Source organism: Syngnathus scovelli, chromosome 5 (genome assembly GCF_024217435.2).
Source record: "Syngnathus scovelli strain Florida chromosome 5, RoL_Ssco_1.2, whole genome shotgun sequence".
Classification (NCBI taxonomy): Eukaryota; Metazoa; Chordata; class Actinopteri; order Syngnathiformes; family Syngnathidae; genus Syngnathus; species Syngnathus scovelli.
In genome coordinates, this window is record NC_090851.1 from 5384003 (window position 1) to 5400050 (window position 16048).

Below are 16048 nucleotides of genomic sequence, written 5' to 3' on the forward strand. Positions count from 1 at the left end.
AGAGCCAATCAAAAATTCTAGAATGAGAGGGAACTCTGAAGAGAATTCATTCCAAAGTTATTAAAAGTGGGCAAGAAATGATGGTCCCAGTTTAACATGGATGTAAACCAGAAAAACTCAAGTTATCTTCTCAAGGGGGGGCAAGCGATTGGCATTCCTACCTCGTACTCTTGTGAGAACTTGAGATTGTCGTTTGCTTTGAGGCGCTCAATGTTATCTGCCAGCTCCGAGACGGGGACGGGTGGGTGACTTGCCATGCCTGCCGAGAAAAAAAAAAAAAAAAAGAGACCATTTTGGAACATGTACTACTCGACTTTTTTTGGGAGTGGAAAATGTTAAGAGAGTTAAGAAGATCCTCAGAGGTTTTTTTTATTTTGTCTGTGTGTGTGTGAGACCGCAGTCACAGCGGAGAAAGCGAATGGAAGTGTTTCTTTGTTAAGTGACCATTCTCTTTCCAAAGCAGACAGAAAGAACAATGTGCGTGTTTGGAAAGTTACTGAGGCACAATAACATGTCCTTTGAGTCGGTGCAACACGGCTGGTGGAGATTTTAAAAAAGGCACAGACGGTTAAAAATGTAACATTTGGGGTTTTAAAAAAAAAAAACACTTCTAAAACAACACAGTGGAACCTTTAAATTTGATTGCCCTTGAAGTTGAACATTACAATAGATTTTTTTTTCTTTTTTAAAAAGGCATCAGGCAAATGTAAAAGTGACTTTCACAAATGTAATAATTATTACATTTATAATTTATAATTACTATCAGTTTTGACGCGTTGTAGGTTAGAATTGCTTTGCGTCATACCAAAATGTGTTTCTAATATTTGGGACTTTTTTGGCACATACTATTTGTTAAAAACATGCCTCAAGTCTGCGTCTCAGTGATAACAAGAAAAGGATTATGCTTGTTTTTTTTTTTTTTTGCTTCTTTGCTTCTTCACTGACAAAGTCATTATTTTCTAACATTTTAGTTAAGCAGTTTAACTTGTTTTTACGCAATGTTACACTGCCTGCTAAAATGGCTCCATACAAAAGATTCAATACCAGAGTTCTAAAAAAAAAAAGAAAAAAAGCATTCGTCTTTAGAAGTTCCACCGTACCAAAGCTTATTGATGACATGTCAATTCAAGCAGCTTCATCCTACGTGGGATGAAAGTTAGTTTGCATGAATGTCTACAAGGAACACAGACAGATCGAAAGAATGAGAGAAATGAACTGGCGAAGAAGAAAACGATGAGAGCAAATCTTTGGTGGACCGTGAGGCCAACTAACTTGACAAACGTCGATAACCACGGTACACTGATACACGGTAGGCTGAAAAGGAAACAATACCGCAGTTAAAGAAACAAAAAAAACTACACTAAGAGCTAAGTGTCTGTGCAGGTATGCTTACCTGGAGTCTGGAAGTTGATTCGACGCAACTCCACAGGGTCAGTGGGATGGTGAGACGACATGGCTTTGCTGCAGGGGAAACTGCCCTTCCTGCCCTCGGCTTCGGCTCGTTTCCTGCGAATAGCATCAGAAAAGCCCTTTATCATCAATTTTCAAAGTGTTGCAGGATATTTGTTGTGCGAACAAGCAACTGCAATGATTTGAGATGTATCAACCAAAATCTAGAATCTAGAAAATCTTTGGCATTTTGGATTGGCAAAAACATGTCAGCATTCACACACACTTTCATAGAACTGAAATTTAAATTGAATATTGCCTTTAATTTTTTTTTTTTGCTACCTATGTGTTCGATGGCTTTTTATTTACAATGAAATAATTAAGGGATTTAATAATCTCCCCAAAAAATGGAAAGCAAAACCTTAATGTTTGTTTGTTACCTGTCAGGTTTGCTGAATCCAGACGGAGAGAAGGAGGAGCACAAAAAGGAGCAGACAAGGATGGACAACATTATTATCTGTTACCGTACTTCCTCTTCTCTTTTACAATTATTTATTATTAAACAAGAGACAACAATCTGAATCCATCATACTATCGCTGCCTTATAATAGCAACTCAGATGGGTGCATCTATATTTAAAACATCACTCTGCCCGGTGCAGCTTAGCTTCAAGGTGCTCATTAATGTCCGGTGATGATCCTGAACTTTAGATTATTAGCATCCTGGATATTCTTTTCCTCATACCGCATCTGCAGCAGCAATTATTCATGTGCGGTAACAAAGCTTCAGCCGAGAGGCCTGATAATGATCATAAACAGTGATAATGTTTGATAAATGCTACCTCCCATTCATTTGCAGAGACAAGCTCTTTCTCTCAAGGTTTGTAAGATGAAAAGCAGATTTTCACAATCAAGCCTTAATTAGTACAAAGTGTTATTGACAGTAGAGCGGATATCAAATACAGCTTGGTGGAAAGGAAACAAAAGGATCTAGATTTCATAGCCATCCATCCATCCGTCCGTCTGTTCGTCCGTCCATCCATCCATCCATCCATGCATCCATCGCTCCTTACTTCGCTTACCTTTTGAAGAGAAGGATGGCAATGACAATACACACGATGAAGATAACGGCCAACACTGGACCAACCACCCACAAGAGACCCTCTTCCTCATCCACAATTGGCTGCGGGTCCACACCTGATGACGTCACGGGATCAGAATACGGGCTAGTGGAGAACATAGTCTGTGGGAGAGAGCATATGAATGTTAAAATCAAAAACACATTGATGAACTTTGAAGATGCGCTTATCTCTTACGTTCTCCGAAAGGTCAAGCAGGGCGAGCACAAAGAACACATATTCCTGGCCGTTCTGCAATGGACGGTTCCGGAAGTCGCCGTAGTTTTGCCCATCACCCAGCGTGAACTCAGGGGGGAGGGTTTTAAAGTTAGCGCTGACATAAGCTCTTGGATCTGATTGGCCGGTTTGTCTGCGGATACGGAGGGCTCGGCTCACGCTGGTTCGGTTAATCTCTCTCAGCAACTGATGTGGAAGGGCAGAACAGTAGGAAGGAATAATAAGCAAGGTTTTAAAAAAAAAAAAAAGGCCACACATAGACAAACAACCATTCACACTTCTTGACAATTTAAAGTCTTCAATTAAACTAACCACTAAATGTTTTTGGGATATGGGACAAACACCCACTAAAAGACCACACAGTAAGGCTGGCAACTCACTAGTCAACTGTGATGCATCCTGTAAACCATAATTTTCCTAAATTTAAAAGTAGGATCCCACAAACCATTATCAAAGTATCAATGGTCTCTTTAAAGAGTACCGCCAGAGCCCAATAGCCCACCGTTTGGTCTCCTGTTAACTATTATCTCCTGAATATAAACAATCTCGTCTTTCACAAATCACCATCAAAGTATCAATGGTGTCTTCTGAGAATATCTATCCATCGTTCCATCCGTTTTCAGAACACACGCGAAAATCGAAAGCTTTAATGGAAATATTCAGTCTCACTGACATGAAGATCTTGTTTTGGCAATTGGTCACTCTCCCTTGCAATAGTGTTCCAAATTGGATTTAGGTCAGGGCACTGTCAAGAACTCTGTTCTTTTTTCATTTTAGGTTCAATGCCATTCTGAAATGTGATACTACTTTGTACACCAATGCTTTCTAGTAGACATCTAAAGATTTTGGGCCAAGACTGACTGTTATTATTTCCTTTTAGTTGCAAAAGACCTGGAGCGAGTGTCTTCGCTCTCTGTATCAACTGACTTCTTGGAAAGTATCGAGCACATTGACTGTTCTTGAATGATATCGCAATGTGTTGCTGGAATAAATCTTATTTTTAGCATTACATTTTCAGCAAAATACTTCAGATCCGATGCCCTTGAGTCAGAGATCATCAGCAAAAAGCAGCTTTGTTGAAAAGTAAAATAGAACCTGAAATTTCACAGGCGAGTTTTTTCAATCCCAAATTGTTTGTATGAACGAAAGAATACCTACCTCATCTAAATTCATCTGGTCTGGGTCCTCCCATGGATTCGAGAACTTCCCTCCTCGTTGCTTCTTTAGTGGCACCACCACCAGATAATAACCCCTGAAAGACATGATGTGCTGAATTTTTTTTTTCATGAACTTAAAAGTTGTAAAAGTACAACACAGTGGTGGATTTGCAGGTGTACCTAATAAAATGTCCAAATGATATAACCATGCCGGAGAACAAAAGTAAGAGTGCATTTTTTTTTTTTTTTATCAGCTGAAGCACCAATAGCTTCCGCCAAGCCATGAGGGCACTCTCACTAAAATGATAAATGTGTCCCCAGTGCATGACTCACTCCGGCGCTTGCTGCTCGCACTTAATAACATAACTGGCATTACATCAAATGTGGTGAAATGTTGAATTTGCAGCACTAAGATGAACAGATATGCTCTTGCAGACTGTGGAATTGCTGATGATGTATTTTAGAAATAAAACCAAACACAGCAGCTGATTACAGTTTGTGACTACGTCTTTTATCAAAACGGAATGAGCGTAATGAGAGCAAAAAAAGTGACGAGAGGGCCAGTGTGGGTGTTGCAGTGGAATGATTCAGAGATTTATAGTTGAATTCTAAGGAGCACACTGGTTGTCTATTTCTTCTGTGTTTGAAAGAGATTACGAGCTTTGTGCTTTTGCCCTGTCTGCTGTGGGAGTTGGAAGAATTGCGAGTCCGCCAACTCCAAGAGAGAAATCCCTCCTGTTTGGCTAATAAATGTAAGAGAGGATGCAAAGGGGGGATGGTGGAATTAGCTCAAAGGGCCGACAGAGACGTTAATTCTATTATAACGTAATTGGAGTCTCTCTGTTGTATTAAATCATGTTCTTGTCTTTGGAATGCGTCTTCCTTACTTGACTTTAGCTGCCGTCTGCACAGATGGAAGTTGGACGGTCACCATGCCATCGGCATTGGTCTTTCCCACCACCACGGGTTTGCTTTTCAGGATGTCTGGAGCAGTAGTGGCGGTGACGCGGTGCTGAAGGCCCCCGGCGCTGTTGGCCCGGTTGGTAAGCAAGAATGAGTAAAGGGTGTCAGGCTGCAACCCAGTGATCAGCTTCTGAGTCTGCTTGCCATCCACTTCTACCGACTGGCCTTTTCCGTAGAGGATCTGAATATGGAGAAGGTTTTTGAAAGTTTTTTTCACAGTTGAACTAAGATGGAATAAAAAAGGTATTCTTAAAACTTCCTACAGTGAATGGCTGGGTAGGATTCTTGTCTCGAACCTCCCAGGATAACAGAACAGAATTCTTCATGGCGGCCTTCACTTTGAAGTTGGTGGCAAAAACTGAGATGAGACAAAAACAAATAAAATGACATTAACTTCACGGTGAATCTTTGTTTCCTGAAGTCCGGTTGTAGTCTTTGGTACAGGCCATCTACTCGTATTTGTTCGGGTCAGAAAAACTAAACAGACCCAAGAATCTTACCTTGATTTGGGAAAAGGATGTTTTGTCTAAGAGTACAGCGACAAGACAATGAAAAAGGACACTCAGGATGTAACCAGACGTGCGTGTGATTGTATGTTAGCACTAGTGTGCTACGTTTGGAAGTTTGTCTGGAGAACTGAATGATGAAGATGAGTTGTTAGGGACTGAGTGTGAGTCCTACCTTGGTCTAGCCGCTGCGTCCTAAACTGGACACCGGGGCTGTACGGACCGGGCCCGACAGTCGTGTACGCGCACACCCTGACATCATACACCGTATCGGCACTCAGACCCTCCAACAAAACACTTGACCCCGGAGCGGGCACCACAATTTCCGAGGAATTGCCCCGACTGTTTATATCCTTGTACAGCACTGAGTATTTGACAATTTTTCCGTTTTGCTCAATGAGTGGCACTGATTTCCACGTCAAGCGGAGGGAGTTGGCAGACATCTCCTCCGAGATGATATTTTCCGGGTATCCGGTTGGGGAGCCTTCAGGCGTGGTCACTTCTTTCACTGCCTCTTCTCCATAGCCCATTTTGTTACGGGCGGAGAGTCTGAAAATGTAGTTGGCACCCATATGGATATCCTGAGCAGCGTAGAGGCTCTCCTTGGTGGGGAACTCTACCACAGTGAATGGAAGGACGTCGACACGGCCAAAAGTGAGGCGGTAACCCAGGAGTGGCGTTAGGGGATTTGGCGGCGGGTACCACTGAAGCAGAGCGGTGCCCGAGTCAGTTGCGCTCACCATTAGTTTGGGCTTTTCAGGCACTACAAAAAAGGAGAAAGGAGGGTGAGGAAAAACCAAACAGTGACTAAAAACGACTCGCAGTGCTTAACATATTAGTACACTGAAAAGTAAACATGAACAATTTGCAGAATTGTGGTTAACATTCCTAAATATTTTCAAATTCTGCTTTGCTCTGTAAGTTTTTAGCTGTTCATGTTTGTGGTATTAACTAATGAATATATTTGAATAGATTTGCAAAACTTACATGGCAGAGCAGTGCAGATGGCAACAGGTTTGCTGCGGGCACCATCTCCTTTGGCAGTGTAAGCTCCTACCGAGATAGAGTAGGAAGTGTCGGCCTTCAAGTTTCCGAGAAGAGCCTCCTGCAAGACAAAAGTCAGTCGGTCAGCTGTGACAATGTCCGTCCGTCTGTCCGTCCATCTGAGACCTCCAACTACAACCTTAAAGAAATATTCACTCACGTATTGAGCTGATTGGTCGTATTCCCACTGAGTATTGATTGAGAAGAATGAGCACAGGAAAGACACAAGCGTTAATATCGGATTATAAATTGCTAATTGAATTTCAAAGAATTCCATTTGGCGGTTACCTCTGAGTCCTCTATAAGGATGTCCTTAATGGAGGGCGGACCCTGAGGCTCGCCGTAGTTCATCCTCACGTAGTGGACTTGGTAGCCTCGGATCTGACCGTGCTGCAGCTCAGGGGCTGGCGCTCGCCATTTCACCCTAATGGCTGAGGAGTTCACTGTCTCTGCGTCCACCCCTCGAGGAGGACCACTTGGAACTATAAATGCATTTTGGGATATAAGTCAAGGGTCACTGTTGATGGCCACTTAAATGCTATCTTGGAAGTATTCTGTTTTGAATTAAAAATAGCTTGGGGGCAGAAAAATACACTGAAAAACTGATGTAAAAATGCAGCTATCCAAAAAGTTAAAATTTTCACTGATGTCTGGGGGAAAAAAGGTCAAAATAGTAAAAAAGAAAACATGTGCGTGCTCGAAGAAAAACATGGAGGAAAAAGCAGTGACGGATAAGAAGCAAATGTAGAGAAAGATAAGAATGGCAGATAGAAAAGGATTTGTCGCCACCGGCAGATAAATAGTGGCAGACAGTCAAAGAGAAAATACTGTTATCAAGAAAAAAAACCTCTCTTGTGCTGCCAAGAACTACACGTCTCCCCCACAACACTAGAGTCAGTGTTATTGGTGGAACGCCGAGAGTGTCAGCCATTAAGTAGGAATAGTCAAAATATTGCTGGAAATCGGACAAAATTAGGCAGACATTGATGAAACGGGGCTAAAACACATTCAAAACAGCTGTCAAGGTGTTAAGGATTTGGCAGGGCAGTTAGGAGTGAGGGAAGGCCAAAGTTCAGCCAAAGTTATTGAGGGGTATTTGTTATTCCAAGTAAGGGAAATCCCAATATTAGGATTTAAGAAGAAAAGGGCAAAAAGCAGTCAAAAAAGAGTCGGGAAAAAAAAGCTGCATGGAAAAAGGGTTGCTGCAGATGGAGAGAAAGCAGTGGCAAGGGAAGAGAAAAGGGAGTTTTATTTTCCAGTGTGGGTGGTTAGGAGGGATACAAGGAAGGATTGTCGAAAAAGTTAATCACTTGGAGCTTATTAGTCGTATTAGTTTGGTAGTGGTAGCCATTGACAGCGGGGCGGAAAATCCAAAGAGGGTTTGGAAACATACCATCTTCCTCGGTGCGGATAATCAGCTGTAAACTCTCAGGTCCGTCGCCAGCTTCCGTCTGCGCCCGTACTGTAATTCCGTATTCGGTCCATTTCTCTAGGTTATCCAAGAGGTACGGAGAACCTTCCTTTGGAATGCCGTCAATCCTTTTGGATGTTTTGTTGACCCCGGTAGTGGAATACTGGACGGCGTAGCCCGTAATGACGCCGTTCTGAAACTCCGCAGGTGGTGGTGCCCAACTTACCAGGATGCTGGTAGAAGTGGGGCTGGTGCATGTTATGTCCTGGGGAGGTGCTGAAGGAACTGATTGGCCAGTTTGAGGAGGCATAGTTGGAATTGTTTTGGGTACGTGTGAGTTGGTGGTGTGTATAAATTGTTATTGGGGTAATGTGGTGAGGAGGAATGGTGGATGGAATGGAGCAGACACAAGACAGAGAACAGAAGACAAAAAAAAAAACATAAAATGAAAACTAAACACTGGTGAACAGAAGATATCAAGAAAAATGGCTCTCTGGCTAGAAAGCAAGATGAGCGAACAAAGATACTGAGTGATGGGTGTTGACCTTTGTTTGACTGATGAAAAGAGAGTGAATGACTTTAAAGAGACGCAACACAAAATAGAGCGACTAGAGCTTAGAACACACAAACGTACCTGCCTGGAACTTACTTGTCCTACTCGAGTCTGAGCGCTCGATCCGTGACGGAGATCACATCTCCAGCTATAAATGTCTGACTTGTCTAACCCATGCTTTCCTTACAGACCTCACATTGATATCCAACGATTTCATCATTTTATGCCAATCAGAAAAGAATGGCAGCTTTTGGAAGTCATATTTGACATTGGTTCAAATATCAAACCTGAGGTCAATGTAAGTCACATTTCAGATTGGCCGATTTGTAACAATGCAAACTAAAAATGTTTATCATTCAACATTTCTGCTCCCCTTTTGGCTTTGGTGGTTATTGGTACTCAACTGTGTACCGATACTATTTTTGCATTGTCCAAATGAAGCCTGACTCTTTTCACACACGTGCCATTCACACTCGACAATATGCAGCTGGACTTACGTGTCTGGGGTGTGTCAATGGAAATCTCGTTGGTATATGCGCCAATGCCATGTTTGCTACGAGCGGCCAATTGGAAAGTGTAGGCCGAGAAAGGCTTGAGGTTCCTCAACAGGTAGGAGCTTGTTGGCTCAAAGCTTACTTTCTTCTAAAGGGAACATGAAGATGCAGGACATTAATATCAGTCGTACCCGAATACGACTTCTATTAACAGGTACTGGTCGACCAGACCATTTCTTCGAGCCAATCCGAGCAGGAATCAATGTGCAATCATCTTCAACGCTCACCTCCTCAGTATCATCTGCCCGTCGATAAACCAGTTCATATCCCGTGATCTGGTTGTCAGGGCCACCCTGGGGTGGCGCTATCCAGGATAACAAAATACTCGTCTCAGATTTGGCCTCTCCTTTGAACTCCGAAGGTTGCGATGGGACTGAAGCGTTCAAGAACGAGGTCATTAGCAATTTATTTGCTTGTATTTATAAACGGTGACAGACTCTGCTGCCTTACCGCCAGTCTTGGCAATAATCTGCAGGTCCTGGGAAAGAGGACCATCGCCAACGGAGGTGAACGCCAACACTCTGATGTAATATGTCTTGTTAGGAGTCAAGCTCTGAATGGTGATAAAGTTGGCGCTCCGCACCATCTGCTTCTCCCACTGCAGAACACACACACACACGCACGCACACAAAAGGCAAGGAATGAACACAAGCATTGAACCACACTCGGGTCACACGTCACGAACAAATACCTGGTTCACTGGCAACATGTTGTCTGATGTGTAGTAGACCCTGTAGCCCACTACCTGCCCATTTGGTTCCTCTGGCTCATCCCAATGGATGATTGCCGTTGTGGTGCTCAACATTCGACCTCTGACCTAAGAGCCAAACAGCAATTATTTAGCTGGCTGTATTATATTACCAGTAATTAAAATGAAGGTACATTTCTGAATACAATAGTCTCTATGGCAAAACATAATAATAATATTTATGACGCCTGAAAAGTGCACGTTCAAGGCGTTGCCCTTACTTGTCGGGGAGGTGAGGAGGGTGCCTGCTCTGCTGTGCGAGCCTCCACCACTTCGCTGGAGGGACCCTGGCCGATGGTGTTAACAGCTGCCACGCGGAAGTCATAATGGGAGTAAGGGCTCAGGCCACCCACACTGTAGCGGGTGGTGGCGATGCTATCAATCTCTTTATAGGGGTCCTCGGAGCCTTTGGAACGGTGCTGCAGCAGGAGAGAGTGCATCAAGATATAAGACACAATAACACGTGGGTATTAAACCAACACACGATATGATTTATGACTCAAGGTGAGGGATGATTTGAGGATACAGTGTTTGGTCACACAACATTGCACAAATAAATGCAGGCGGGGGGAAACTGGAGGCTTTTTTTATGATGTGAACTATCATTATTATTTTGTTTCATTTTCATGTACGTATTACATTTTGCTCACTCAATGCAATAACAACAACTTACTTGTATGATGTAATAGGAGACAGGTTCGGGGTTGCCAGAATCCCAGGTGAGAGTGATGCTTGTTGCAGTTCTTTCGGTCACCACGGGTGTGCCGGGAGCCTTTGGGAGAGCTGAAGGAACGACAGTGTTAAAGGTTTATTGTGCCTGAACATTGGTCATTGAAAGATAAATTCACCAATGCAAAAAAATGAATAATGAAAATAATCAAATATATGCAACGATGTATTATATTTGGACTTCTGTTTGGAGATAATTAAAATGAGCAGTTTCTCAGATGAATTTATCCTGAATTTAGGAAATCTTTTATTTTGAGTGGTGGATTATTACTCATACATTTTAAAATGGTCATTCCATTTATAATAATAATATACTAAGAAAATATATTTTTCTTACCTTTATTAATTAGATTTTTTTTTTCTCATTGGCTAAGTAAAAGTGGCAAGTGGCAAACATTTCCTCTCCTCATTTCCTTTAGTAAAATCTAATCTTACTTTCAAACAAATACCATTTATTATTTCTCATGAAAGACTTCACTTGGGTCTTTGACTTCAATTCTTATGTTTTCAACAGAAAGGTGCTGTTTAAAGTGGTCAGTTAGGTATAAAAGAAAATCAAACTTGGAATAGAATTGAATAAAAGACCTCTTAGATACAAGGTCAAAGCCATGCCTTTCTCTAAACTCAACTGGAAACTTCCTTTTTTTCCCTCCATACACTGACAAACTCACCTTTCACAATAATCTGCGCCACAGCCTCAATAACGCCAAGCGTTGACATGGCAACGCAGGTGTAATTGTTGGACTGGCGTACATCCGTCAATTCAAGGACATTACGGCCGATGGGCATATCATCCTCTGGGGTCAGGTCCTCGGCTCCCAGCATCCACTTTACATAGGGCATGGGCGAGCCCACCGCCACGCAGGTGATGTTGACGTTGCCCCCTGGCATGATCTCGCTGTCCGCCGGCGGGATAGAGAACCGAGGGGGGACGCGACGCACTGGAGCGCGGTGCAATAAAAGCAGAAAGGCAGGAAAGGAAGCACCATTAGACATTTATGAGAACAATGTGTTGTTGAGCAAAGTGCAATGGATGACAATAGGGACCCGTGCATGTGTTTTCAGGTTGCCACGCGCTTTCAAATGAAATTTCGTGGCAATCAGAAAAGACAGCTAACATTCCAACGGTAAGGTAAGTCACCACTTGGGTGCATGTGATATGGAAATGTTTTATTGATGGTGTTAGCGGCAGGAAATCAATATTTTATGCATGAAAATACAAATGATACCCACACAATAAAAACAAAGCACAGCAAAACGCAGGTGCACTCGGGGGGGAAAAAAAATGCACATCACAGAAACCAGGCAGTAAACACCAACACAAATGGTATCTTAATCGACCAAAAGAAACACTCAATGCAGCGATTCAATATTGTCACACTGGTTTTTGCAGTACCAACCTTCTCGGAGCTCTGCCGAGGGAGTAAGGACAGAGCGGGTGGAGGGGTAAATGGAAGAGGGGGAGGAGGGTAAAGAGAGGAAAATGGCCAATATCAGAGAAGAGAGACAGGGAGAAAAAAACACGTTAGACAGAGGAGTGTGGCAACAGACAAGAAGGGAAGCTGAAAAGAAAACGCTGGAACAAATATAAGCTGTGGAGGGGCCAGTGTGTCGGTAAAAGCCCGTCACAGCCTGTCAAACATTCACTTGGAAGCGCCACGGTATTTTTTTTACTAGACACACATCACTGACTTTGTTGTTTGTGCATATGCATATATCTGTTAGTCGCTGACATTTATGTATTTCAAATTGTACATCTAGTTGTGTGTGTTTGCTTCTAATTCCCCGGAGCAAGCAACAATCAGGCTGTTTAAAGGTTGCTGTTTTTTTTTTTTTTTTTTGACTTGATTGGGGTGGCAACAGAGCAAAAGGCCTCCGGATTAAAAACGTCTTCAAGACTCAAACATTGGTCTGGCGTGTGTGAGAATGCGTGCTTTTAAAGTGCCCGAAGAGGTAAGGCGGCTGTCAGATTTTGGCGAGAGACACAGAAAGTCCTAACCAGATGATGATTTGTTTTCTCTTGGAGGTCTAAAGGCTAAGAAGGGAGGGCAGAGAGATTAATAGCCTCAGTAAAAACACTCAGCCCTGCGTTAACTGTGTGGAAAGACGACCCTTGTTTTGGAAGCCTTCCATTTTATGGCTTGGAAGGGAAATTGGTTAAATGATATGGTGGTGTGTAAAATATTACACAATAAATAATTTGATTAACACACATCCCGGGAAATAAAATAAAAATAAAAAAACATAGTACTTCCATTTACATAATTCATACACGCTTGGGCGCGTTTATTTTCTTAGTCTGTGAAGTAGCGTTTTTAAAGGTATTAAATGTATCTGAAAAATGATGGTTCTCAAATTAATTAGAGATAAAATATGAACTTTTTACTGCTGAAAATTTCAACCCTAACCCCCACAAGAGCTCCTCTTACCTCGTACGTAGAGGTTGGCTGGGGTGGAATAGCGAGTTCCATCGCTGTTGGTGGCAACACACTCATACTTGCCCTGGTCAGACTCTTCGCTCATTTCGATCTGCAGTGCGCCTGGATGCAGGAACGAGGAAATGAAAATATACAGAGAGGAGAACAGAAAGACAAAAACACTGAATGATCAAAGGCATCATGATCTGATACATAACATTTATTATCATAAAGGACAAATGAGTTTGAATATCAGCAAAAAGTGAAATCGGTGGAGAAGTGGGCCAAAAAAAAGCCCGTTCAATGGGGGACGCATTTCTGTCATTGTCGGCAAAAATCTCCTCAAAACAAAGGTCAGCATCCTGATTTAGAAATTGGAGGGAAACAAAAAGTCCATAAGAGGGAATATATGGTTTTCCATGCAAGACAGAAATAAATAAGCCAAGCAGTCGACACGTTGAGGAATCCAGTGACAAATAGCCTTTTGGAAACTGTCTGAAAATCCAGTTACATCACTTTTCAAAATCATTGCCATGGCAATAACACAACCCTGACTTTTTTCGGATCCACCAATGGGATCAGGAGTGTGATGTCATTAAATGCACACCCAATAAAAGTGGTAAAGAAATCAACTGACCTTTGTTAAGGCCAACAGACAAAAAAAAAAACATTAAAAGACATACGCAAAGCCTTTGGAAGGGGGCCGATGCTTTCTCACTCCCTGAAAATAGAAAAACTGTCAAAAAAGTCAACCAGTTTTTTTTTTTTTTTAAATGGTGTTGGAAGCCCAAAAAGCGCCCATAAAAACTTTATCAAAAAAGTGGTTGTTTGGGGCTTTTTATCAGTAATGAAAGAGAAGAGAGAAAGCAATGGTTGAAAAAAAACAAAACAACTCATGAAGGAATGTGTGAATGTGTGTGTTTGTGTGTGTGTGTGTGTGTGAGCACACTAATGTCTGAAAGTGTGTCTTCGCCATCTGGACATTTCGGGTTGAGCGAATAACAGCTGGGAGGGAAGACACAACTGGGTTCGTTTGATTGGGTAAATAGCGGCAAGGTATAATGAAAAGGGGGCGGGGTCAAGATTAGGTCAAGACCATCACCCAAAAATCAGGTCACCGAAAAAAAGAAGGAAAAATCGAAAAAAACCATGACCATTGTCAACCTAAACTAAGGAACATAAAACACATCATGCTTTAGATTGAAGGTAGGATCAATGTTAGAAGCAAATTGATATTAAAGTGATGGGATCACTATATGATGATTAAGGAAGCAATGGAATTACGTTAACGATTGTGGAGCTGACATGGTAACATGAACAGATGAGCAGATAATGAAAGGATGAGAAAAGGGAAGGTGATTAAAAGTCATAGTATAATGAATTGCTTGCTCAATTCCAATCCCCCCTCCTCTTGCGCCTCTTCCCACCGCAGATTTGAAGCAGCCGGATGAGCGGTTACCACTACGGCAACACAGATGGACTCATCCTGAGCTGCTTCCTACAACTGGTGCAAGGGGAAGCCGAGGGTTGGAATGGAATCAGGCCACTGTGTCACGTTGGTCCTCCCAGCAGTCTTACCTCGTATGGGCGTGCCACCTGAGTGGGCAATGAATGCACGAGATTAGAGAGGGAGAAGAAGAAGAAAATGTTAGTGCCACAGAAAGGGGAACGGGGCAAGGGAGGGATACTGACAGAACTGGGGGGAGTAAGAAGAACCAAATTAGATAGAAAAACTAAGAAAGCCAAATTTTTTTTAAATCAAGTCAGAATAAGCTTTAAGTGACAGATTGGAGAAAGACAGAGTGATAGAGCTTCAAGGAGATGGGTTATTGAGTAGACCTCATTGATTTTCAGCGGGGTAGTTGACGAAGCTGCGCTTAGTCTCCAGGACTGAATACATTTCAGGATTAAGCTACACGTGTCCCCCATGTGGAGAAAAATCGGTGATAAGTTGAATAAATGTGTTCTTTAGTGTTTTTTCCCCCCTAGAGTTTACAAAACGCCAACACTTTATCACTATTAGGCACCATCGAGCAAAAATGCTTCTGGAGTGATCATCAGAGGTTCTAACACCAAAGACATTTATATCAATCTGAAACTTGAGCTGTAAATGTCAAGCTGAAGATCTACAGAATCAGAGCCAAACTATGCAGACAAGATAAAATGGAATCGTTTAAATGAATATTTCGTACCTTATTGAATTCGTCACTATTTGATGGATATTTTGAGATACATTCAGCTAGAAAAAGATGTCATGAAATAACATATGGGACCTCAAGAGGCAACAGTGAGCCTTCGTAGTTAGTTGCCCACATTTCATGGCCCTCCTTGGCCATGAAGGGTTCCAAGAATGCTGCTCACAGATTAAAACCACATGGATGATGTGATTTGTCAGCATCAAATTAAGATTGTCTTGAAATAACAAAAATCAACATGTCTGCTAATATTGGCATTCGCTTTGGATGGCGCACTCCGTCATCTCTACTTTGCAGTGGTTTCTGCTCTCCAATAAAATGTACATGGCCAATTGCCTCATCCGCAAAAGTAAAGATGTTTGTTAGTCTGTCTCCGCGTTTGATGTGGCATGGTTTTGAGTTTCCAACCAAATTATTACAATTTGGAAAACTGACACACTCAAAAAAGGGCAAGCAGAGCGAAGCCTGTATCAGATAGGAAAGAGGCAATTGAGTTACAGTAATGAAAGCCCTGCATTGCTGCTTTTTAAGTACGGTATACTTGATTGGTATCATATGGCTATATTAGCAAGACTAAAAATCATGTCAATACCATAGAAACAAAAACGTAGGTTTTATTATGTCTTAGTCGAAGCAACTACAACAATTTGGTCGATACCATTGGCTGTAAAACACGCTAAAACTCAAGTCAGATCAGGTTTTACCAACCAGTCAATTGCGGAAAAATATTTTCAACTATTTTTCTATTGGGCTCTTCAATTGAAAAAGCAATGGCAGTTATAAAAGAAATAAGAGCAGGAAGTAACTCTCCTTGACTCATTCAGAGGACGTAATTCTAAAGTGGATGACAGCCCTGTGCATTTTTTTAATACAAGTTAAAAAAAGAATGTTAGCATGGGATTTTTTTTCTTTACCTGCTGAATTTGTCTTGCACTGGTATAGAAAACCAGTGCTAACAGGTTTAGCTATATACAAGTTACTGTAACGTTACTGTCTAGAACTCTGAAATGGAGTCACCATTGATTTTC

At 42.0% G+C, this 16048-nt stretch overlaps 1 protein-coding gene across 25 annotated transcripts in view; it reads right to left on the reverse strand.

Annotated features, from left to right (window-relative positions):
• Positions 1 to 16048, reverse strand: part of LOC125968467 (receptor-type tyrosine-protein phosphatase delta) — a 117096-nt gene that overhangs the window by 18681 nt on the left and 82367 nt on the right. For 4 of the 25 annotated variants that reach the window (XM_049719546.1, XM_049719550.1, XM_049719544.1 and 1 more), the window contains 24 exons: positions 14404 to 14421; positions 12838 to 12948; positions 11809 to 11820; positions 11080 to 11349; positions 10353 to 10462; positions 9901 to 10098; positions 9623 to 9748; positions 9382 to 9529; positions 9159 to 9304; positions 8875 to 9019; positions 7807 to 8109; positions 6702 to 6895; positions 6574 to 6600; positions 6357 to 6474; positions 5545 to 6132; positions 5127 to 5221; positions 4788 to 5044; positions 3902 to 3995; positions 2705 to 2929; positions 2471 to 2631; positions 1830 to 1841; positions 1394 to 1506; positions 1273 to 1314; positions 162 to 259 (listed from right to left, as the gene is read on the reverse strand). In XM_049719546.1, the coding sequence (XP_049575503.1) occupies positions 162 to 259; positions 1273 to 1314; positions 1394 to 1506; positions 1830 to 1841; positions 2471 to 2631; positions 2705 to 2929; positions 3902 to 3995; positions 4788 to 5044; positions 5127 to 5221; positions 5545 to 6132; positions 6357 to 6474; positions 6574 to 6600; positions 6702 to 6895; positions 7807 to 8109; positions 8875 to 9019; positions 9159 to 9304; positions 9382 to 9529; positions 9623 to 9748; positions 9901 to 10098; positions 10353 to 10462; positions 11080 to 11349; positions 11809 to 11820; positions 12838 to 12948; positions 14404 to 14421 (3611 nt within the window). The remainder of the gene's footprint in view (positions 1 to 161; positions 260 to 1272; positions 1315 to 1393; positions 1507 to 1829; positions 1842 to 2470; positions 2632 to 2704; positions 2930 to 3901; positions 3996 to 4787; positions 5045 to 5126; positions 5222 to 5544; positions 6133 to 6356; positions 6475 to 6573; positions 6601 to 6701; positions 6896 to 7806; positions 8110 to 8874; positions 9020 to 9158; positions 9305 to 9381; positions 9530 to 9622; positions 9749 to 9900; positions 10099 to 10352; positions 10463 to 11079; positions 11350 to 11808; positions 11821 to 12837; positions 12949 to 14403; positions 14422 to 16048) is intronic. The other 21 variants (XM_068650652.1, XM_049719556.1, XM_049719554.1 and 18 more) reach the window with 15 other exon arrangements.